Source organism: Gouania willdenowi, chromosome 7 (genome assembly GCF_900634775.1).
Source record: "Gouania willdenowi chromosome 7, fGouWil2.1, whole genome shotgun sequence".
NCBI lineage: Eukaryota > Metazoa > Chordata > Actinopteri > Blenniiformes > Gobiesocidae > Gouania > Gouania willdenowi.
This window is the reverse complement of record NC_041050.1, coordinates 23,498,660-23,524,868: the sequence shown is the minus strand read 5'-3', so window position 1 is coordinate 23,524,868 and position 26,209 is coordinate 23,498,660. Positions and strand designations below refer to the sequence as shown.

The 26,209-nt window shown below is 39.3% G+C and overlaps 1 protein-coding gene across 1 annotated transcript in view; it reads right to left on the bottom strand.

The window, feature by feature from the left end:
- The window catches only part of LOC114466850 (cryptochrome-1-like), a 104,111-nt gene extending 80,939 nt beyond the window's left edge, over positions 1–23,172 (bottom strand). The window contains exons 1-2 of the mRNA XM_028452662.1: positions 23,036–23,172; positions 676–839 (exon numbers count right to left, since the gene is read on the bottom strand). Of these exons, the coding sequence (XP_028308463.1) occupies positions 676–833 (158 nt within the window). The 5' untranslated portion in view covers positions 834–839; positions 23,036–23,172. The remainder of the gene's footprint in view (positions 1–675; positions 840–23,035) is intronic.
- Positions 23,173–26,209: the final 3,037 nt, after the last annotated feature.

The following is a 26,209-nucleotide window of genomic DNA, read 5'->3' as shown; positions in this document are numbered from 1 at the left end:
TTACTCAAGGCTGCAATATTGGTATTGTATCGGAAGTGAAAAAGTTGGGACATCCCTAGTTTACAATTTAAGTTGTGACAGTGTGATAAAACAGTTTCCAAATGTGAGGAACCGATTCCTATTCCATATGTTGAATCTGGTTTAAAATCCCAACCCTACTTGTGAAAAGGCCTGTTTTTTTGTTGTGCTTTTTAAGAGGCCAAAAGGAAGTAGCAAAAAGTGATTCATAACGTATACAATTAATCATTTTCCTCGAGTACCATCCTGAATTGCAGCTACTTATTTACTATTTACATTGTTGGTATAATTTCTTGGCATCATGTTGAATTGCAGCGTATCGCACAAAATCGCATTGTATCGCATTGTGGAGAGTTGAATCGCCATCAAATCAATACCAAATCGAGAACAGGGATGAATCGTATCCCATCGTATCGCCAGGGGATTCTATGTATCGCTAATGTATTTTATCGCTGGCAGTGTATCGAGGTGCGTATCGAATCGTTGTCAGTGAAGGAGATTCACATGCTTAACAAGTACCCATAAAAGCAACTCAATTATAGTAAAGCGAGTAGTTGTAGTCCATTACTTTCACATCTGGTATTTATGACTGTTGTGGTTAAAGAATGGTTTTAATGTAAAACACAGACTTAAGTCTTAAATGGGCGTCGCCTTTACCTCCACCTGTTGACCCCAACGTTGGAGGAACCTGCAAACCACGGGTCCAAGAAATAAACACAGCGGACGGTTCCCGCCCCGAGGACAGCTTCCTCTAGTGCCGGGTTGTCGTGGAGACGAAGGCCTTTCCTAAACCAGTGGATGGAGTTGGGTGCCATCGTAAACTGGAAGACAGAGAGAAAGAGAGAGCCTATTGGCAAGTGCTCTGAGAAAACCTTGTATCGAGCGTCCTTTTATTTGTTTTTATTTTGTCCTAGCACAACCAGAACAACACTGTGCGTCACCCAGCAGGGAGGGCTTCCCAGTCCGCCCACAATGTGGAGACAATGGGATCAGACCTGGGGGTGGAGCCAATGAAAGATGCCACAAATTGGTTTTATTTATAGTTTGATCATCGCAGGAGGCTGACACCAACTCCCACGTCTTTTCTCAGACTGAGAGGAATGGGAAGGACAACAGGAATGTGCTGCAAAATCACATTCAAGGATCCTCTGTGAAAATCTTGGCCTACTTTATACTGCCCCTCCCACTGCTTCTGTTTGCACCTGAAGTCTAGAATCCAGACAAGGGCCACAGAAGGCCCCAGGGGGCCAAACCCAAACAGGACAGAGAAAAAAAGTCACTAGAAAAACATATAAAATTCAGAAAAATACGCAAAAGGATTACACAAATACACAAGAGAACAACAAATACACAAAACGTCAAAAATACAAAAAATGACTCCAAAAAATAAATAAATCAACAATAAATATGCAGACAACAAATACGCATAATCTAAAAAAATAGACAAAATGACTCCAAATAAAAAACAATGACAGAAAAATAGACAAAACTAGTGTACTCTTATATATGTACCCTGTAAATTTCACAGCCCTCAACATAATACTTCAGCTGATATAAAGGTTTGTTTATTTATATGTTATGTTGTAATAAGCCACACCCACTTTGACCAATCGCAATTAACTTCGAGATACTGCCCCAGGAGCGACCCAAGGTCATACCCACCAAATTTGGTAAAAATCGGTCATGCCATTTATGAAATATACATTTCCCATATTTACAGCACCGCCTAGCGGCGTAAATTATTAAAATTTTGCTCATACCCTTATAGTAACATGCCAACCAAGGACCTCAGATTTGGTGTTAGTAGCATTTATTTTGACCGAGATATGCAACAGTTATGCATTATTATAGCTAGCTAGAAAAATGTACTCAGTGATTATTAGGGATGTAACGATTCACTCAACTCTCGATACGATTCGATTCACAATACTGGGTTCACGATACGATTCTCTCACGATTTATTTTACAAAATGGGACCGTAAACAAATAATGATTGAAAAATATTCCATTATTTTTTGGGGGGGGGGAAAAAACGAGAAAATACTGTACTATTTTCCTTTTATTTTTCATTGTCAAAAGAATCCCTTGATAAACTATTCAGAACAATGCAATTTAACTAAAAATAAATCTTGAATGAAATAAATAAATAAAGAATAATACAAATGAAGAAGAAGCCTATTAATTTTAATTCTATTTCTATAGTATACAATGCAAAACTGTATAATAGTTATTTTTCTTTTTAAAAGTGCAACTGAAAATGTATTTTGTGCCTTAACAAAAAAAAAAAACCCGTCTGCATTGTATTTAGGTCAAATATTTGTTTGGACCAGCAGAGGGCGATGGTAACCCAGTGGTCGGTTGGGATGCAGCTACTCTGTGCAGTGAAAAAGAGATGCTATGCTAGCACACAGAGCTAATAGAAACACGTGACTTTTACATATATTCACGTAATATTACAGATATTCTTTCGGTGCTAAAGGGGTTAGGAATCATGTATGAATATGTTTAAGAGTATAAGGCGGTCAGAAAGAAAGTAGTAGCAGATTCCGGCCGCCGCCAACATTCTGCTGTTTAAAAAAAGTACTGCGATTCAATTTTCAGAAAATCGATATCAAATGTGATACCTATGAATCGATTTTTAACTGCCTTACGATTAATCGTTACATCCCTAGTAATTATTCATGTATATTTTGAGCCAACAAAATTCTTTTATCAACTTTAGATGAAGTCCAACTGAAGACTATGCGCCAAGTTTCATGCTGCTTAGACAAAACCCCAAGGAGTAATTCTAAAAAGTGGGTTTTTGATGTGTAGCGACTTAGACAGAGCAATGTGCTGTGGGAGTGGGCGTGGCCTATGTCAGACGATGTTTTACAGTTTTTAAGATTTTGCTCCAACACAAATTTAGGCAGAAATCGGCGTGGCCTAGCCCAGGTGATTCAATATTATGCAAGTGATCTGTGAATATGAAGTTTTTGAATGTGCAAGAAACGGTGTGGGAGTTATGGGCCAAAACGTGTTGACCTTTGATAAAGCGCCACCTGCTGGCGGATATATGTGAATTTTGCATCCAAGGTCCCCTGAGGGTCTCCCTCCCTCCCTTGCACGGTTTAGCCTGCAGCAACACTTTTACCAACGGAACTATAAAAGGTAACAATAATAATCATAACGATTACAATAGGGTTCATAGCACCTCTGGTCCTAGGAACTGCGTACGCTTACATATGCGGTTCCCTGGCCCCCTAACCAGAAGTGCAAGCAGTTATGAAAGGGGGCCAAGCCTTCCCATGCAACTCGGCCCCCAGGTTTCGCGAAGCCCGTGGAGTATGTCACGAAGGATGACGGACTTGGGGTGAGCGTCAGGACACAGGCCAATGTGCCATTTGCTGTGAACAGTTGGATATGAAGTTTTGGAAGATGTGATTTAAAATATGAAAGTTACAGACCAAAATGCGTTTGCACCCATTCTAATGCCAACTAGCGGCACACATTTTGGTATGGGTGATCTGTGTGCTCTTCTATAGTTACCCTGTAAATTTCACAGCTCTCAACATATTACTTCAGAGGGGTATTTCATAAAGCGGGTTATGTTCAAACTCTGAGTATGTTCAGGCTCAAATGAGGGAAACTCTGAGTATCTCATTCCTAAACGCGAGGTATGTTCTTCTCTGAGTATGTTACCATGGCAACATTGTCCGTGATCTAAACCTGGTTGCTGGCAGGTTTTATCAAAGAAACCCTGGGTTTCTACCTGGCTCTGCCCACCTGAACACCGCTTCTGAATGAACCTTAATACTCTTCTCCGAAACACATTAGTAACATCACACACCACAGACGTGCTCACATCATTAATGTTGTGTTGCTTTACGTTTTTTTTGTTTGTTTTGTGCAAACGGTAGTTTTCTTTATAACATTGTGGATACAGATCTATAAGTGAAAGACACTGAGGTTGATCTGCATTAAAACATCTACTGACGTCTGTAGTAAAGTTCTCTGAATACAAACCTGTGGATAATATAAAGGAGGAGATGACAATGTAAATTAATACATTTTTAAGGCTCGATTGTTTTTTTATATTGTTATACAGTTAAATCTGTAACTCATGCCGCTTTGAGGGCGACCGTGGCTCAGGTGGTAGAGGGTCGTCTTCTGATCGAGAGGTTCGGGATTCGATCCCAGTACCTGACTATGTGTCAAAGTGTCCTTGGGCAAGACACTGAACCCTAAGTTGCTCCCAGTGGTCAACTAGCGCCTTGCATGGCAGTTCTGTCCCATTGGTGTGTGAATGTGAGAGTGATTGGGTGAAGGAGCTGATATGTAAAGCGCTTTGGGACTGCTTCAGTGTGGTGATAAAGCGCTATATAAATCAAGTCCATTTACCATTTTGAAGGTATGATGGCGCAGTGACTTGCGACGCTGCTCTTGAAAGTGATGGGTCGCGGGTTCGCGTCCCGCATCAGTGTTCTTTTATGACATTTTTTAGGACATCGAGATGACTTTGGCAACAATATTACATTAAAATCAATATAAATGATGCAATATCAAGCAGCATTTACTGTCTCAATATCCAGTGTAACAGGAGGACTCTCTATGCAGCCATCCTATGCTGCTGCCACTTCTCCTCAGACACATTTTATTCATATTGTTCACCGCTAGTCACGTCACTGAAGCGATAAAGTGATGAAGCGACCAAAAAGTGTGACTAATTACGGGTGATGTAAGCCACTATAATCACTGAAGACTGAATGCACCTTTAGAACAGGCTCATATTCCTCAAACACCGGCTTATTTCACCCATTACGGTGAATAAATCACTATTTTCCGGGTGGTTGTCATGGCAGCTCAAGTCATCTTCAATCCATTGATGATGGCTTTTTATCGTGCACGTAAGTAACCCAAGGTTTACATACTCAAGGTTGATTAACCCACTTCATACCAGCTGTAATGGAATCCGATACCCAGAGTTTCCCATCGCGGGGTATGTTCACCCAGAGTTTATGGATAGACTCAGAATTTGTTAACCCTCCTTTATGGAATGCCCCTCAGCTCTAATAAAGGTTTGTTTATTTATATGTTATGAAGTAAAAAGCCACGCTCACTTTGACCAATCGCAATTAACTTCGAGACTTACAAAGAGCAATGTGCTGTGGGAGTGGGTGTGGCCTATGTCAGAAGATGTGACTCTATGTAGGGATTACGGGGATATGAAGTTCATGAAAATGTGAATTAAAATTTTAAAGTTAAAGGCCAAAATGTGTTTGCAAATATAGCGCCACCTAGTGGCGCAATTTTTGGTAGGGTTGGTCTTTGTGGTCTTCTATATCTACCCTGTAAATTTCACAGCCCTCAATACAATAATTCAGCTGAAATAAATGATTGTTTATTTATGTGCTATGATGTAATAAGCCACGCCCACTTAACCAATCACAAAAAAACTTTGAGATATGACCTCAGGAGCGACCCAAGGTCATACCCACCAAATTTGGTAAAAATCGGTTTAGCCATTTAAGAGATACTAGTACAGTGCCCGTCGGAAGTACATTATGCATTCATGTGGGAGCATACGGGGTATACTGTAATTGCGTATTTTTGTATCTTTCTGTTGTCTTTTCGTGCATTTTTTGTACAATGATAGTTTTTTTTTGCCATTGCAGTGTGACTCTGGAATCTTTTTGTGTATATTTGCATCTTTTTTAGTGTAGTTTTGTGCATTTCTGTTGTTATTTTGTGTATTGTTGTATAAATATTTAGTTTTGTGTATTTTGAGTCATTTTCATATGTTTGTTGTTGTTTGGTGTATTTTTCTGTAATGGATGTTTTATGGAGTAATTTTGTGTGTTTTTGGAGCCTTTTTGTATATTTTAATTATTTTCTGTTGTCATTTTTCGTACTTTTTATATAAATATTTTTCATATTTTTGTTGTTGTTTGGTGTATTTTTCTGTAATGTATGTATTTTGGAGTAATTTTGTGTGTTTTTGGAGCCTTTTTGTATATTTTAATGCATTTCTGTTCATTTCAATTAGTATATTTTTATTATAAATACTGTGTGTGTGGCCAGCCATCTCCTCCGTGCGTTATCTATCACACATGCACGCGCGCGCTTCTTGCACATAAACCATCGCAGGTTGTTAAGAGAGACACGGTAACTACGGTACGCCAGTTAAGTCAACTATTCATCAGCATGTATGTCTATGCTGTACACCCCCTCGACTAACAGAGAAAGTTTGTCACACCAGTGCCTCCACTAGATAAGTTTGTGTCGAGCCCTGATAATAATATTTTTTTATTTTTTATTTTTTTGCTTGTCTGCACATGCTGTCAAACGTCAACACTACTAGAAGTGCAATCATCATGAGACAGCAATGCATGTTTTGTTATTGCAATAAAATAAATTGATTTATCTTATTGCTTAATTGTGACCATCACCAGCCCTCCCTAAAGAAGGGTAAGAAATCTTTTATTATAGGGAGGATATAAAAAGGGAGAGCAGTGTTACACCTAAGTGGAGGGGGAGGGAAAGGAAGCAGGGAGGAGAGACTCAAGGTAGGAAAAAGAAAGGGTGGGGAAGAATAGATTGTTTTCCAGTGAGGGTGAGATGTGAAGTTGTAGAATATATTGTGCTTATTATGTTGTGTAATCAAGCCAGTATAGTGACAAGTGTGAAGCTTAGCTATAATGGTGGTGGCTGTGGACAGGGGGAATGAGTGAGTGGTAGTATCTAAAGCAAGTATTTGGGATTAACGTGTCTAAAGTTAAGCCCAGTATGAGTTTTAGCCCACATCCCAAGGCGTGCCAGTGCATCGTATACCAGCATATGTGCAAAAAACCGCTACCGTAAACCCAGGAACTGCCCCAGGCCCGCAGATGCAGCCAGGCCAGCAGAAAGAGTGGGGGCCAGGGAGCCCCAGGTCACCCCCCCACGGCCGAGCAACCCCCCAGACGCCCCCAAGATCCCGGGCTGAGAAGCAGCCACCGTCCCCCACACACACATCCGAGGAAGCCCCAAGCAGCCGAGCACCCAACGCATTACGCCACCGACCCCAACCCCCAACCCCAAGGCCCCCCGCCAGCATCCCACACCCCCACCCACCCACACCCAAGCACCCAACCCCCGAGGGGAGGGCCCAGAGATATTGATGTTTGGCGCCAGTGAATCGATAACGTATCACTAGACATAACATTGCGATATATCGTCGTATCGAGATATTGTGACACTCCTACTGGGCGCACCGCCGTGTAGTAGTTTACATTAAAATCCTACATGTCTCATGACTCTTAGCACTTCTCTGTAGACCTTGTACTCCTGGGACATGTTTTAAAGATGTCGCCACTGTCGTAGCTGCCAGTCTCTCCTCTAAGCTCATGTTCATCTCTCCTGCTCCATTTCACCAGGCGGGTGAAATGCAGGCATTACATGTGGGTCGATACAGGGGGGGGGGCGATAAAATCAACCATAGAACACTGGACTTAATGCTAATCACACCATGCACCCTCTGTCACACACGCACTTTATCACACACACACACACATCTACAAGTTGGACTCTAAGTATGTACAAACTGACCATTACGCAACTGTATCTTGCACACTGTCAACTGCACTTGAACTGGACTGGCAGACACTATACTGTATTTCGTTTTTATACCATTATATTTTTACCTTAGTACTTTTTTTGCACTGTTTTAAATTTTTACATTGTACTTTCCCTGCATGCCCCTGTGTTTCCATACCTGTAAGCTGCTGGAACTGTGAATTTCTCTTGGAGATGAATAAAGTATCTATCTATCTATCTATCTATCTATCTATCTATCTATCTATCTATCTATCTACAATGCCGAGCAGTGTTTTGTGTGACACCAACTATGCAGAGAAGTCCATGCAGTAGTAAAATATGTGCTTTGCATTTAATTGGCATGGCAGACTCCTCACGGACTCTATTTTTGCGGGTGTCCCCCCGAGTATGTATGAGCATTTAGGGTGTACTCACACTGCCGGCTGGGACCGTTCGAAACCAGTTCTGTGCATGTGTGAAACCATATGGGAAGATTGTCTGGCCTGCGTAGGTGTTAAGCTTAACAGCTTGCTTGGGCTCAATGGTCCTGCTGGAAGAGGTGAGCCAATCAGCGTGCCAGACAGGCATGTGCATGCACACATGCAAAAACGTGATGACGTGAGTACTACACGATGCTTTATGGCAAGTAAACAACAATGGCGGTGTCAAAGGTGCTCGTTGGTCAGATGAAAAGGTCGGCAATGGCTGAAGAGAAGGCGTTCCCTGAGGGATATACATTTGGTGTGAAGAAATAACTGTGGGAGCAATTTTTAGAAAATGGAAGACATAAGAGACCACTGATAATCTCCCTCGATCTGGGGCTCCACGCAAGATCTCACCCACGTGGGGTCAAAATAATAACAAGAACGGTGAGCAAAAATCCCAGAACCACACGGGGGACCTAGTGAATGACCTGCAGAGAGCTGGGACCAAAGTAAAAAGGCTACCATCAGTAACACACTACGCCGCCAGGGACTCTATCACAGGTATACAGAAGAACTCAAATGCAACGCAGGAAGGAGTAGACAGATACTGAAATATCTAAATAAGATTGAATAAACGGACCCCGCACAAAACCAGGAAGACAACTGAAATATTCCCCACTCTGATTTGTTATTTAATAAAGAACTCAGATTCCACACTTAATAATCAAAAACAGGAACTCTCAATTCCCCACTTTAATAATCAAACTCAGGAACTCTCAATACCCCACTTTAATAATCACACTCAGGAACTCTAAATACTTTCTAGGAGTTTGAAGTCTCTCTTAACGGGTTGACCATCTAGCAAGAGAGTGACAGAACAGAGGGAGAATAAGTAACCTCCTCCAACTTGACGAGGGAATGAGGAGCAGCTGTGGAGAGCAGGAAAACTGGGCAGGCAGGAAAACATGGACAGGAACACGCAAAATCAAGGAACAGGGAGTGAATAAGGAGGTAAACCATAACTAACTAAGCAGACTCATGACAGACTCAAATCCTGCAGTGCCAGACGTGTCTCCCTGCTTAAGCCAGTACATGTCCAGGCCTGTCTAAGTTAGCTAGAGAGCATTTGGATAATCCAGAAGAGGATTGGGCAAATGTCATATGGTCAGATGAAACCAAAATAGAACTTTTTGGTAAAAATCAACTCATCGTGTTTGGAGGAGAAAGAATGCTGAGTTGCATCCAAAAAACACCATGCCTACTGTAAAGCATGGGGGTGGTAACATCAAGCTTTGGGGTTTTTTCTCTGAAAAGGGACCAGGACGACTGATCCATGTGTAAAGGAAAGAATGAATGGGGCCATGTATCGTGAGATTTTGAGTGAAAACCTCCTTCCATCACCAAGGGCATTGAAGATGGGGTCTTTCACCACAACAATGATCCCAAACACACCGCCCGAGCAAAGAAGGAGTGGCTTCGTAAGAAGCATTTTAAGGTCCTGGAGTGGCCTAACCAGTCTCCAGATCTCAAACCCATAGAAAATCTTTGGGGGGAGTTGAAAGTCTATGTTTCCCAGTGACAGCCCCAAAACATCACTGCTTTAGAGGAGCTCTGCATGGAGGAATGGGCCAAAATACCAACAACAGTGTGTGAAAACCTTGTGAAGACTTACAGAAATTGCCAACAAAGGGTACATTACAAAGTACTGAGATTAACTTTTGTTATTGACCAAATACTTATTTTCCACCATAATTTGCAAATAAATATGGTCAGAAACAAAGGAAGACGAGCCAATGACCTAAATATATTAGTCTTCCAGTTTTAACTTGTTATTCAAAGCAAAATCAAGACTTTATATAATAATTATTAGGGTTTACAGTACACCAATCTAATCAGCTACAGTATATCGGATTGGCCGATATTTTGCATTTTATGCAATTAATGTGATCGGCTGTAATGTCTTAATTTGGCGATCCGATCAATAATGTCACTGTCGTGATGAAACTTTCTGTAGATGCTCCCATTACATTGTTTTATCATCTTATTTACACCGAAGAGTTGTTTGCTGTGAGGGAGTGGAAGAGTTGAAGAATTTCCATGCAGGACCTGAACATAACATTTGTTGTCTGTGCGCGTGTGTGTGTGTGTGTGGGTGCATGGCCTTTTAACTGCAAATTAATGCAATGGTCGCTCAACCAGTGTGCGGAGTGAGAAAGCGTGTGACCGGAGCAAATCGATTATAAGCTGTATGCTATTTTTGAGTGATTTGCAAAATAAACGTTGCAACTGTTGAATTAAACCGGACTCCCATGTCATACTCAATGAATGATGTGAGGCAAGGGGTTTAACCCCAAAGCTGAGGATAGCTTCAGCTCGCGGAGCGAAGACGAGACACACTCGAACTACGTGAAGCCTCCATTATTAGTGCATTAGTGGAACAAAGACATATTTCCTGACTGTGGCATCGCTGTTGCTTATAGTCCATATTCACAGGACAGGGCTCGAGACTGCGACCAAATTGGTCTCATATACGAGTATTGTGTGCGAGTTATTTTGACCTTATTTTGAAAATCCAAAAGGAGGAAACGAGGAATACGGGTACCCGTAGCAACAGAGCGCACGGGGGGGCGCACCTAGCGGATGTGGGGCAGAAGCGGTGGTGGGGAAGAATGCGACGAGCGGAGTGATAGAGCGTACACACGCAGCGCTTACACGATTCCACCCAATATCAGCTGCAGTCTGCGTGAAAGGCTTCTCAACACAAAATCAGATAAAGTCAGATATGAGGGTCTGATACTGTAAAGGGCCTCATCAGAATCAGCATTGAGGGGCCAGAACTGATGATGCCAGGCATTCAGCTGTAGTTCTCCCAGGGGAAGAGGGTTAGGAGACCCCACTATACAGGGCTTGAGACTGCGACCAAAATGATCGCATATGCGAGTATATTTTCAGTGTGCGCGTGTGAAAATTTTATTTAGTTGCATCCGTGCGAGTGCGAATGGATGACCTTATTTTGGACAGAGCGGCTGAACACTCCGTCACGTCCCTGTGTATTCAGTGGTTAACTGATGCTGAGATTTCCCATGGCCAAGAAGGCATCATGGTTACGTGCAGCTTTTGCTGCCAATGTGTGTTTTTGTTTACATGTGTTCTGAGTGTTGATTGGCTGGGAGGCTGGGGAAAGGGCAGGCGTAAGAGTGAACAATTCTGTTCCCACGGTAGTGAGTGTATGACGGTGAAAGACGGTTCTTTGTGTGTTTGATTGTTTATTTTTGGCGTGGAACTACGACATCCATTAAAGCCGGTAAAACTGTGAACAGGACCGAGTCACGTCATTACAATACCTTTTGGGCTGCGGTGTGTGTGTGCGTGCCCCCCTCTCTCCCCCCTCGCTGCACGAGGCACCGCGCTAATAATCTACTGGCTGCAATACGTTCAATAAAATAATAATTTACGTCGGGTTTGCTTCTGGCTCGGACCTACAATTTAAGTTAATGGGTCAGGCTCGGGTCGGGTCGGGCTTTATGCCCGAGGGCCCAGGTGAGGAGACGGTGCGCGCTCACAACTTGGCTGCAGGTAATTGAACGGTGAATGCACGGAGTATAAACACCAATGTGCTCCTTTAGTGTGCGCGCGGTCCGCAAACAGAGCCAGGCATAACGTGCCCTTCACTGAGTGCGCGCTCACATTGAGGGCAGCGGTAAAAAGGAAGAATGCACCGAGCACAGCGATAGAGCGTACACGCTCGTCAGAATCAGCATGGAGGGACCAGAACTGATGGACTATGATGTCAGGCCAGATGTTCAGCTGTGGTTCTCCCAGGGCAGGGGTCTGCAACCTGCGGCTCTGGGGCTTAATGTGGCCCTTTGACTTATTTGCAATAGCTCCCTATAGCTTTAAAAAAAACTATTGAAATGAGGAGTTATTTTTTACAGAGGCTATTAATGATAAAATCAAGATATAACAATTTGTTAACCTAAAATAAATCACGTTGTGCAATGACTGAGCACCTTCTACTTCACCTCCTGCAACATCTACAGACCATCAATCTTAAGTTTTAAATCCCTGGTAAGATAATTAAACCAACAAAAACACTATTCCTGAAGAAAATAGAGATTTTAATTGTGGGAACAGATTCAATTAACCACCAATGTGCATGCTAAATATACATGCTTTATGTGTGGCAAGAAATGAGTAATTAGCATGCGTTGACCACATGATCATGTGTTATCAAATTCAAGTTACTTTTTTGTAGCCTTTCAAATACATTAACTAAAAAAATGAAGATGAAAGACACTGTTTTATTTCTTGATGTCGAAAACAGTTTAAAATGAAATTAAAAAAAATTAAGTTTCCATTTACATGATCAATATATATCAAATTAAATCAAACATTATTCTATATAATTTTAACTGTATAGAAATTAATACACTGTATTGTCTTCATTGAGAAAGTATTTTTTCAGCTCCAGGAGGACTTTAATCCAGGTGAGATGAGGTTAAATGGTTCCTTGTAGAGTAAAAGTTGCAGACCCCTGACCAGGGGAAGAGGGTTAGGAGACCCCACTATAAGAGCTAGACCCTCTGAATTGAATTCCATGGGGTGAAGCAATGCAGATGTTAAGTTAGTTATGTTACTGTTGTTAAATTAAGTACAGGATTTCTGCAAAATAAAAAAAACAGAATACATGTAACCTGTTATGCTTTGCTGTTATTTAAAACATTTTTGTTATGTCTTCTTTTAAAATTATATAAAAGAAATGACCTGTTAATTCAGCCACTGCTTCAGTTTTATATTTTTATTTATTTTTTTATTTACAGAATAAAACAACAAAACAGGCTTCCAAGAAATCCATCCCACCCCAACCTCTCCACCATACATTCATACCACAATCACAACCATCCACACATTCATAGTGTTGTGACAGGAAAGCGAAATAGAAATTAAAAAAAGAACACAAAGCAAACAAAAATGTACAATAAACGAAACAACACAACACAATTACCAAAACACTTAAAAAATAACAAACGACACACCTTTAAGAAAGTACACCTAATAACTATATCTCTAACTTTAGTAAGCAAACATTACATTTCTTTTCATGTTCAGTTATTTGTTGATATAAGTGTTTCCAGCATATACTGATGATAAACTCTATTCTTAAAGTGTTTTATACATGATTTTGATATGGTTTTAGCTTTAAAAATAAACATTTTACTCAGCAGCCCATCTATCCATCCATCTTCTCCCTCACTAGGGAGGCGTTCAGGGGGCATCCTAATTAGGTGCCCGAGCCACCTCATCTGGCTCTTCTCGATGCGGAGGAGCAGCGACTCTACTTTGAGCCCCTCCCGAATGACTGAGCTTCTCACCCTATCTCTAAGGGAGAGCCCAGCCACCCTACGGAGGAAACTCATTTCGGCTGCTTGTACCCGTGATCTTGTTCTTTCGGTCATGACCCAAAGTTCATGACCATAGGTGAGGGTTGGAACGTAGACCGACCTGTAAATCGAGAGCTTTGCTTTTTGGCTCAGCTCCCCTTTTACAATGACGGACCGGTGCAGACTCCGCATCACTGCAGACGCCGCACCAATCCGCCTGTCAATCTCTCGCTCCATCCTTCTCACACTCACTCATCTCCAACCCGGAGAAGGCACTCCACCTTTTTCCGGTCGAGAACCATGGACTCGGATTTGGAGGTGTTGATTCTCATTCCGGCCGCTTCACACTCGGCTGCAACCCAGCAGGATAATCATATTCAAAAAGTGCATACATTTACCTTCAAAAACATATAAAATATTCTATGGTGTGAGTTGCAAAACAATATCCATAGACCTTAATCATGACTGTACACTGATGAAAACTTAGCCACGTGGACAAAAATAAAAGAAATGCATCAGCCACTGCTTGTTGCAGAAAACATTAAACACTTTGCAAATTTCCAAATTTACTTCATACAAAACTACAATACGCTAGTTAAGTCAACTATTCATCAGCATGCATGGTTATGCTGATGAATGAAAAAGTCAGGAGAAGCATAGTGGGTCAGCTGCAGGAACACCCAAACGGTGGAAATACCCTGTGGGCATGTCCTTCGTCGACCCCTTTGTTTTACCGCGAGAGACAAGCAGCAACATGGGGCAGGGGGTTGAGGAAGACAGGACCGCAAAGTATGGTCAACCATCAGAGACTGGAGGTTTGTTTATCAGTGCAGACATATAGAAATATATACCAGGTTAATATTCAGGCCTTTATGCATCACAGGGCTTCTTCTAGTGGGGGATCTACATCTAGTATAATCAGTTTGCTGTCACTCAGAGGTAAACAATCAGATGAGTGATGGAGAAGGAGGGGGAACAGATAGCGCTCAGGGAGCAGGAGAAGATGGTGATAATAGTGATGATGATGATGATGATGATGATGATGATGATGATGGTGGTGGTGCAGCAGCAGCATCTCCTGCAGAAACAAGTGCAGCCAAACCATCTGATATGAACATGACAGAAGTTGTTTTGCATACTGTTATAAATAAAATGTATCTATAAATGCTTGGTATATCAGTAATGACAATGTTGATCATTACCTAATTTAATGTTTAATTAAAATATATCTATGATCTTATTTAAGTAACAGTGACTTGATAAGCTATTTTATATATATATATATATATATATATATATATATATATATATATATATATATATATATAATGTGTTTGTTTATTTATAAGGAAAAAGAGCAAAGAGGAGGCCCAGCCAAGGCCCTCCAAGAGAGGTGGAGCAGCTTATCCTACAGACCTTCAGGAGACCACCTCCACACCACCAGCTCTGACTGAGGATGAGATGTTTTTGAGAGGCCTGCTTCCTATCCTGCAAAAAGTGTCACCAGAATTTAGGGAACGTTAAATTTCAAAGTTATAAACTTCTTGATTATCATCCAGTAACACTAAATTTGGAAAATTTTAATTAGGTTTTTGATTGGGCTGGGTGGGCGGCACTCTTTGCATGGCAGGAACCACATTGTGAATAGTTGTTTATACTAGTTTGTTTATTATGTAAGTATTATAATATTGAAGTAAATAGTTTGTTTAAAATTTAGGTATTATAATTTTTATGTAAATGGTGTTCTTTCAGAATTGTTGATTAAAACACATTTTGAACTGTACTTTTGCTTTCTTTGTCATTTCTATCAATGCATCTTAACAGCTATGTGTACACCACATCAAGGTTATATATTTTGTTCATACAAGAATATAAAGTTTCCTCATGTTGATTCTCTGTGAGACCTTTAATGCCTTAAATTAATTTCAGAGGTGAGGTTTCTTGGATTATTTCTTTCTGGTTAAAAATGAAGCTGACAGATGTTTCTCTCCCCATTCTTCCATATTTATTATACACATGTTAATACAGTAGGAAGTTTGCTCTATAGAAGTATGTGGTTGGCTCATAAAATAGTCGTTTTGGGTGTGCTGGTGCAATATGTCTAGCAATGGAACAGCTGCTGCAGAGAAGTACGATGTGAAGACCTCTCGTCCATAGCTGTTAGCTGTGGTCCTGAAGGAGTCACCTGTGGCCAGATACCTGCACAGTGAACAACATAGAAAAGCTCAGATCATTGATAATCAGATATATATAATGTGGGTGTGTGTACGTGTGCATAAAAGGTGGAGAGATTAGAGAGAGAACAGGCCTTATATCCCAGAATGTGTTGCCAGATGACAATAATTAACAGTAGTAAATAACTAATGATTTATGAATTATTAATGTGAGTTAAAAACAATAAATATTATTAATGAAACAAGCCTTATCTTCCAGAATAAGTCTCCAGAGGACAAAAAATAGCAATAGTAAATAATTTATTATAATAAATTAACTTATTTTAATTGTAATATACTTATGCTAAAGACAATAATAAAGCAGGCCTTATCTCCCAGAATAGGTATCTCCAGAAAACAATAGTTTTAATAATTCTGCTTTTAAATTCCCTTGGGATTAATATAGTATCTATCTATCTTTATTGTGTATTTGAGAGATGTGTCTGATGAATCATGGCATCTTCGGTTGCTTATGAAACTTACCGGAGACAGACAGACAGTCGTTCGGCTGCAGAGATGGAGCTCCGGTAGTTGTATCCTGCTGGGACATCCGTGGGCCAATCCGACCCAGCAGGTCGTGGAATCGGGCGCAGGTCATCCACAGGTACCGCTGGAAGCAATCATCATCCAGGCGTAGCTCCTGAAGCAGGCAGTGAAGCTCACCGAGTTGGATGTGGCGCTGGTTAACCTGGTGAAGCCAGGAACGCTGATGTTTCTTCCACTTCCGAGGGTAAGGATCAGTGAATTGACGGGGGTCCTCCATAGTTGATGGTGGAAACGAACAGAGCCTGGTTGTCGCCTTTTTGGGAGTCTGGTGGGCGGAGCTTCGCTTCAGACATGAATATGAAGCAAATAGGGAAATATTTTTTGATCCTGCAAATCCTGCGGAAGGTTTCGCGCGACAGCCGTGAACGGTCCCGCAGAAACGCGTTTGGTGTGAACGCAGCATTACAGCACCACAGAGGCCTGGTACGTTTACGACAGCGTTTTCTGCCTTTTTGAGTGGACGCTAGGGATGTAACGATTAATTGTAAGGCAGTTAAAAATCGATTCATAGGTATCACGGTTCATATCGATACTCTTTTTTCAAACAGCAGAGGGCGCTATCTATTTATCCATCTCTTGTCCAGAAGTGTAGGCGGTGGGCGTAATCGCCTACTACTCTTAAACATGTTCATAAATGATTCCTTACCCCTTGAGGACCGAAAGAATATCTGTAATATTACGTGAATATCTGTAAAGGCCATATTTTTCGATGAGCTCTGTCTGCTAATAATGCATTCAGAGTGAGAGGCAGTGACGTCCCGTGACCACTAGGGTTGGGTAGGCACGTGGCAAATTGAGACCACCAATGACAATTTCATATTTTTTTTGCTGGCAAGTGTTAATTCAATTCAAATCAATTTTTTTTGTATAAAGCAATTTCCAACAAAGTCATCTCAATGTGCTTATAAAAAATATAAAATTCATAATAAGAAAGAAAAAACCCAACAAGATTCACATGAACAAGCATTTAGTCATCTAACAAAATCAACATCATAACCACCATTAAAGAAACATAAACATATATTTAATATAGCCTCCATACTCTCCCAACAATATATATCTAATGACACAGCAGCACATCCGTTGTTTATGTTGGAAACACAGAGAAAATGACAACAACAACTCAGAACAGCCTCAGTGAGGTGCATCCACAAAGCCAATCCTTCCTTTTGTACCATTCACTGTAGAAAGTACCAACAATGTTCTGACCTTACCTTTGCTGAAGCTCTGGTAACTCAGGTGTTGGTCTCCCATCTTTTAAAAGCTGTCGTCGTTTCAAAAAAAAAGTTTCTCTATCATCTCTGGCGCTGTCATCCTGTCTGTAGTGTTATCCCGCCCACTAGCTAGAGAACGTAGCAGCAGCGGTCACGTGGCATCTATTCACTAATGTACTGTGAACTTAGGTATAGCATTTAGCATAGCGCGGTTACGTAAATGGTTGTCATCTTGGGGACCTGACTGTGCATGCGCAAACATGTAAAAACACGCAATGGGAACGGAGGCAGAAGAGCAACGGGCCTTTGGTAGGGGGCGTGGCCTCCCTCTGCCTAACAGCGGAGTGGAAAAAAAAAAGACTGTGTAGCTGTTCCAGGAAATAGCCCTGTTTAGTAATTTGGGCTATGAAACGCACAAAATGCGACACTTTCAAACTTATAGGTACTGTAGGCTATTGGAAATAGAAAAATAAATAATTTATAATTATATTATAATTAAAACAAATAATCAAAATATCAATTCACCCTTGGGTAGGCATTGCCTACCTTGCCTACTCTGACGGCACGTCACTGGTCAGAGGTAGCATGAAAATAAGCCTTCCTTTTATCTTAAGAATTGTGTGTGTGTGTGTGTTTTCCTTTAAGAAGTTTAAGGGGAAAATAAAAGGTCAGACTGCAAAGGAAAAACTCCCAACAGATGCCTATGTGTACAGCAAACATACATTGTCTTTAATTTACAAATCAGGGCAGACTACTGGGGTATCAGTGGTATGTAAATGTGTTCTTTCATTGCGTGTGTGCGTGAGCGCATGTGGCGGCTGCTGCTGCCACGGCGGGTGTTTCCTCCTTGTCCCATTGACGCGCTGCCATCCGGTCACACAAGGGATAAAGGACGAGGGTTATGGGAACTACTACCTTTGACAAACGAGTGCGTGCCTTCACTGCCCTGCACTTTTGAAACTCGGAGGAGCCACTCGCGTTAAGTTATTTTCCAGCAGCGCCATCTTTGTTTTGGTCAGACGACAAATCGGCGCACACATTTTGCGTCGATGTATTTTTTGCATCGACGTCATCGATTACATTGACGCGTTAACATTAAAAAGCTGGAGCTAACCTGCAGGCTGTGGAGTATGAGGTTCGAACCAATCACAGAGGAAAGCATCATCTCAAGGTAAAGGCAAAATATCAAGATACATATCGTATATAGTGATATAGCTTGAAAATATCGAGATATGGGCAATATATCAAGATTCAAGATATAGGGCCTTGTAAAAGCCGCGTTAACGAAATCGCGGACTGAATCACGGAATCGACCAACAAAAACGCTTAAACGCGGAAATGGACAAAATCGGCATGAAACGCCATCACCGTGGGGCAAAGAACATTTTTTATAGGGAAATGTTTCCGGGGACCGCTTATTAGGCACGCCGCGCTCTCTCCTCCTGTCCTGGCTGCATTAAACTCATCTTAAATCACTACAAACACCCTGTAAAACAACGGAAATCATCACTGACTGTGTGCACGTTAACTTTGCTGTGTCTGTAAAGCTCTGTCCGTGTTTCGTGGAGCACAGCAGTACTCCGTGAGAACATGATCAGCTTTAATTATCTTCACCTGCTCAGTGTTAGAACTGTTGTGCCTGGCTAACTAAGAATAACTCAGTCCGCGTTGTCCTTTAGTTCTTTTTATTCCAGCTTTTTGTTCGTGCCTCATAAGTACACATTCACAGTCAGCAGGCTACCTCAAGTACAACCGTTTCAGTGGGAACTTCAAGTTTACAAAATGAAAGTCAGTTGGAGCAACGTTATTAGAATGATACATTCTAACATATCATCAGAGCTACAGTAAAATGCATGTTGAAATAATGAATTAATACAAAAATTAATTAATTAAATACAATATTGAAAACAATCGAAGTTTATACTTAATTGATTTTTTTTTTTTTTTTTTTAATTAAGCAATGAAAAAAAATGTTTTTTCTATTTAGAGAGTGCATGGCTTATTAGCCAGAACATTGTTTTGTTTTCTTGTTTTCCTTAAAAAGATGTTTTGTTTTCTTTTGTTTTTTAACTTCAGTGTATTGCATGGTGTTACTTTTGTCCTGACTATGGGGGACAAAAGTAACAAAGTGCAACATCTAGTCAACGTCAAATTCCACATTACACAGAAGACAGGATAATTTAATTTAGGTTAATTTAAACAAAGTTGATCATAACTTAATTAATAAACCTCATCAGATTCAGTAAACCATTGATCCCTGATAATATAATTAAAAAGGAGCAGTCAGAATAATCACTACAACTTATATCTACATTTTAATTGTGTGTACTTTATGTTTGACATGCATTTTTGTTTAATTGAGTTTTTTTTTATTATTATTATTTATTTTGTTTCCTCACAGGAGTTAAAAATGAAAATGTTCTTTAAAAAATGATAAATATTTTTAAAAAACAGAATTTGGAAAAAAAATTAAACGGAATTTGGAAAAAAATAAAACGGATTTTATAGGCCCTAAAGATGTATAGTAGAGCTGGGTATCGCCAGTAGTGATAAATCGATAGATCCGCCTGCCAGCGTTTTTTACGTGTATCGATGCAATATTTCGTTTTGTGTATTTTGAGTCATTTTTATATTTTTGTTGTTGTATTTTTCTGTTTTTAGAGTCATTTTGTGTGTTTTTGGAGCCTTTTGTATATTTTTGTAAAATATTAACGTAATTTTTTTTTTTTTTTTTAATTAAGCAATAAAATACATAAATTTATTTTATTGCAATAACAAAACATGAACTGCTGTCTCATAATGATTGCACTTCTTGTAGTGTTGACCTTTGACAGAATGTGCAGACAAGAGAAAAAAAAACAAAAAAAAAAAACGTAAAAAACTTTGAGCAGTACAGAAACTTCTTTAATATTGACCTTTTTCAAACCCAAACAAACTGCGACGTCACGTCATGAACCCGGACCCGGAAGTAGCGCGCTCAATACCGAGAGTGCTGTAATCTTAAAATGAAAATTTTTAATGTTTTGCAACACCAAATTACTCCAAAATAATGGATGCACACACTGGGCTATGTGGAAGCCATTGACAAAGTTTCAAATCGAACAAACACCACATTGGGGAGAAATTCGCTACACAAACACACACGCACGCAGACCTTCGTTGCTTTAGAGACTAGTACAGTGCCCGTCGGAAGTATGCATTCATGTGGGAGCTTCAGTAGAGTTGTCAATTATGGTCAAATGAGTATGTTTGAAGGTTGAATGTACAAAGAGGTGTACATACTCTGTAGTGTTATAAAGGGGTAAATTTGCGGGCGCAAAATAAAAAAAACCGTGCGTGATTTCCCTGGTTTAATTGTATGGGACATGTGCATGATAAATGTAACTGTTGTTTTTTTTTACATTTTATTTTGTTTGGTGTATTTTTCTGTAATGTATGTTTTTTTTTTGCAGTCATGTGTATTTGTGTTTTTGTGCATTTTTTGTATAATCATTGTTTTTGTTGCCATTATAGTGTAATTCTGGAGTCATATTGTGTATTTCTGTATCTTTTTTGGTGTAGTTTTGTGCATTTCTGTTGTTTTTATGTGCATTTTTTATATAATTGTTCTTTGTTGCCATCGTAGTGTGATTCTGGAGTCATTTTGTGTATTTGTGTATCTTTTTTGGTGTTCATTTTCATATTTTTTTTCTGTTGTCATTTTGGGTACTTTTTGTATAAATATTAAGCTTTTTGTTTTATTTTACTCATTTAGTATATTTTTGTTATAAATACCTCATGTGTGGTGTGTGTGTGTGTGTTCCTGTGAAATGTTTGGGATGCTGATAACCAAACTCCATAGCCATTGTAGCGCCAATCAGAAAAACAACAAAACTGCACAAAACAAAACGTAAAGCTCTAAACTACATGAGTGAGTAAGTAAATTAAAGTATTATCTACAACTTGACTGTCTTTTTTTTCTTCTAACAAAAACCATCATTTACCTTCGAAACGAGTGGTCAAGAGTTTAGCTTTCATGCGCGGCACCACAGGCAATCTGCAGTTTTCCAGATGGAGTATTGAACGGGTTGAGTTCAATATCGACTCGAGTAAAACAGCACGTTAATGAACAATTACATGGACAGTTATATGGTTTAAACAATGAGAAACTTGTCTGCAAAAGACTCACCAGTGGCTGACAGGTTCAAATAATATATTCATAGCGCTCCCGTGTTTGAGACGCTGACAATAGCATGGCACAGAAGGAAGTGGAGTCCGTGACCCGCGATTTAAAGGAAGTTTGGATCACGGGAATAATTTTAAATAACAATAAAATATGAACTTAAATAACTTGTAACAGTAACAGTTTAATATTGACCTTCTTTTTTAAACCTAAACAAACTGCGACAGAGTGATGTCATGAACCCGGAACCGGAAGAAGCGCGCTCAATATTGCGCTCATTATCGAGACTTCCGTAATCTTATAATGAACGTTATGAACGTTTTGCAACACCAAATTACTCCAAAAAAGAGATGCACACACTCGTGACACACACACACACAGGGGCACACATGCACGCACGCACGCACACACACACACACACCTTTGCTGCTTTATAGATAGATATTTAGAGTTTGCCTGTTGTTGTTATGTTTACAGTTTGCCTGTTCTTATTTATTATGTTTAGAGTTTGACTACCATTCTTATATATTATTAAATTGTTTATACTCAGTACTCAACTACTAATTAACAAGTTTATATTTAATTTAGCAGTGTTATGCATCTTTGTCTTGTATTATATTTAAGTATTATAATAATATGTGTATATCAATGTTCTTCTTTCATATATCGGCAGATTTATCGGTTATCACGCCATTTATTGGTATCGGCCAATTTATTGGCTTGAAAAGTCCCCAAATATTGATATCTGTCCCAAAAATCCTGAATCTCTAACAGTTTTTTTCATGCCATAATTTTAATATAATTCTACAAAATTCAACTATTAGGGAATAAAAATTGCAAACATATATTTTAAATCAACAATGATAGTTATTTCATTTTATTTAAATATCTTGTCCATTTTTTATTTGAATGCATCTTTCTAGTGTCCTTCCCTTTAAACATCCTACTTATACTTAAATTTTTTGATTTTTTTAGATAATTGCTTGAAAAATTCCAAAATTCTAAATTTCATTTTAAATCATGACATTAAAATGATTTACTGAGTTATCAAATTTGTAATATATATATATATATATATATATATATATACAGTGTGTATATACATATTATTAACATGTTATTTTTACATTCATTTCCACAGCACTTCCCTCTTATGCTGATTGTGCTTAGGTACCTGCAGATAAACTGGGATGATGAATGTGTTCAGGAGCTTAGTGGCTGAAACACGCTGACTTCTTCAAAGTAGAAATTAGGTCACAGTCCGTTTTAACTCGAAGTCTGACTGATTTCAACATTTAACAAAATGTACTAAAACAAAACATTTGGAACAGAACCGCTGTACAGACTTTAAATGCACCGCATATTCACGTTTTATGAGTTTTTAGGTCCTGAGTTGACAAACCGCAGCAGTGAAACGGGGTCACCGGAGCGCCGCTTATGTAAGGGTGGTGTTGTTTGAGTAAAACACAGCCCGTTAAAGGCTCTCCAAAACCCGCAGGGGAGAAGGAAAGAGCCGCCCTACCTTGAGCCAGCTCCTCAAGGATGACGTCTAACTCCGGCCCGCACGCAGAGGCATTTCCCGGGGTGACACGGAGAGAAAGGTCCGCTGCCCCGCTTCAAGATGCTCAACTCCGATGCAGCAGCTACTATGCCGCTAGCTTCATTCTGCTGCTACTGCGCATGCTCAGGATTGTTAGCCAGTTGCCTTGATGCGTTGACGGATCTGCTGTAAAAGTAATTATTAAAACAATAAAATAAAAAACGCACAGATATATAACTGTAAGTGTGAATTTCATGAATTTTTATGTTTCAATAATATTATCACTAATATTATTTTTTAATTTGTGTGAATATGTAAATCTTCACGTAAATAAGTAAATATTCAAGTTCCATTTGTTGTCAGATGGAACTTGAATATTTACATAGCCCCTGTAGGAACCGGGTTTCCAAGTGTGGAAGGTAGCTATTGTCTTACTGATTCTTTATTGAGTGTAGATGTTCAAGGAGGCGAATTGTTATGTTTTTTTATACAGCTGGCCGCTGCTGTTCAAATAAGCTTTCTAATCATGTTTAAATAAGCTCTCAAATCATTCAAATAAGCTCTCTAATCATGTTTAAATAAGCTCTCAAATCATTAAAATAAGCTCTCTAATCATGTTTAAATAAGCTCTCAAATCATTCAAATAAGCTCTCTAATCATGTTTACTAAACGTAGCACCATGCACTTTAACTAAATGAAGTGAGGTTTAGCTGATTAGATTGATTTTGTAAATCTTTGTCTAATGTTTGGGTTGTTTTTGGTTGAGTTACTAACCTTAAGTTTGTTAATATTTTCTAAACTTCACCTTGTTTGGTAAAGTTTTGTTGGTGTTGAAAGTTTATTATATTTTGGTATGTCAAGCTTTTAAACCATATCATGAAATAAAATAAGTATTTTTATTACGATTGTTTAAGATAAATAAAATAACATTATTTGCTACCACTTTGGCCTCTGTTCATATTCTTGCCAGACTAATGTGGTGATATGTACTTCACAAAAAGGGAACCCCTGCCTTCCCATTGGTTACATGTGCTGTATTAAAATATTTCATGCAAAACCTGTTAACATGTGAAATATTAAGTATTCATCTTTCCTGTTAAATATTACTTGGACTCATCCTAATATATCTTGCACTTCACTTATACGTTTATTGTACATTGTTATAATGTTAGGTATAATAGATATTTTGCTTTTACTCTTTTCCTTTCGATTAATAAAGTATAATCTGATCTAAATCAATACCAAGTTCTATCTCAACCTCAGTTTTACCTGTTTGTGTTGGACGTTGTTTCTTTGTTGTTATTGGTCATTGGTTACAGGTGAAAATGTCTCTAAACTGTTTTCTATGTTAATTTTATTCAAAGTTCATTACACAAGGGTAACTTAAAGCGTTTCCAACAGTCCTTAAATGAAACGTGAGTGACGACGTGCTTGCAAACGAGCGCTCCCATTGGCTGTTGCTGTCACGTTGACCTTGTGTGTCACGTTTAATTTTATGATGTCTATGGTAAAACCATTTACTACTTTCGCCTTTCTAGGGCTTCTATACGTAGACGCCGCATCGACTGCTGCCACCCACTCGAGTGGTGCGTCAACAGGGCGGCCATCTTGGACCGGTGACAATCGCTCCTACAGTGCATTACATCTACAGAGGAGTGATGTGCTTACACAATTAAAGTTGTCATAAATCGCTCAATTCTCAAGCAATTTTCGCGGGGTTTGTTTGTAACAAACGTCAGACATGATAGATAGATGGAACAAAAGGAACCCAGAAAACGTTCAGATGTGCTCAGGTTTTTATTGACAACATTGTTTAAGGTCATACATTGCATTTCATTATTATTATAATTGTATAATTGTACTACTGTATTATTATTGCTATTCTTATACATATCACTATATTCTCATGTTATTTTATTATTGTATTATTAATATTTTATATTAGTTACTGGTATTCTCATTGTGTTGTTATTGCTATTATTATTTTTTGCTATATTATTATTCTATATTCTTATATTGTTTTTTATTATTGTTGCTGGATTCCTATTATTTTGTATTGCTATTATTATAATTATAACCATTAATATTAATACTATTATTATATCATCATTAATTATTGTAGCCAAAGAAATGAAATATTCAAGGTGGAGATTAAGTGTTGAGTGGTAAAACCAGCATTTTAAATATATCCAAGCACCTTGAATCATAGCTACATGTGACGTTTTAAAAAAAATTCAACAAATAATTTTATTTAGAGATTGAGAAATACCTCCTTCTGTCGTAATGTCCATGCACAGCTGCCTTCACCGCCACCGGTCCAAGATGGCGGCGCTGTTAACGTGTCCCTCAACAGTCGATGCGGCGTCTACTATATATTGTCCATGGTTTGACAAAGCAGCAGCATGTTGTGTTGGGGTGGCGTGTCAACAGCAGCTAAATTGTATCGTGAGTGCATGCATCATGGGCTTTAGTTCAGACGGTATTGGTCAGAAGTAATGGAGCAGCTAGTAGTGCTGAAGATGATGTTGGAAGACATACAAAGAAAAAGATAAGAGCAAAACCACACAGTAAAGACGTTCCAGAGGAAGATTGGAATGCTATCATTACTCTGAGCAATGATACGGGACACTTTCACCCAGTTCAAACAACAAAGTCAATTGAAAAAGAAATAGGGAAAATCAAATATGCCAAGATGCTGAATAATAGGATATTGGTTTCAGCCATAAACTAAAAACAGCAAGGTAAAATCCTGAAAATGACCAATCTAGATGGAGAAATCGTTAACGCTCATATACCAGGAATGGCCGCAGCATCAAGAGGAGTTATTTATAATGTGCCTCTAGAAATGTCGATGGAAGAGGTGAAGAATGTGATTAAAGGTGGGAAAGTCATTGAAGCCAAGAGACTTCAAATGTATAGAGAAGGAGTGAAACATGGCAGTCTGTGTGTACTGATTGTTTTTGATGGAAACATACACTCTGACCTGAGAATAGGATACATCAATTACAAAGTAAAGGAATACAGAATATACCAAAACCATTAAGGTGCTTCAGATGTCAAAGAATGGGTCATACAATACAGCAATGCAAGTGGAGGCAAAGATGTGCTAAACGTGGAGGAGAACATGATTATGGTAAATGTGTGAAAGATACTAAG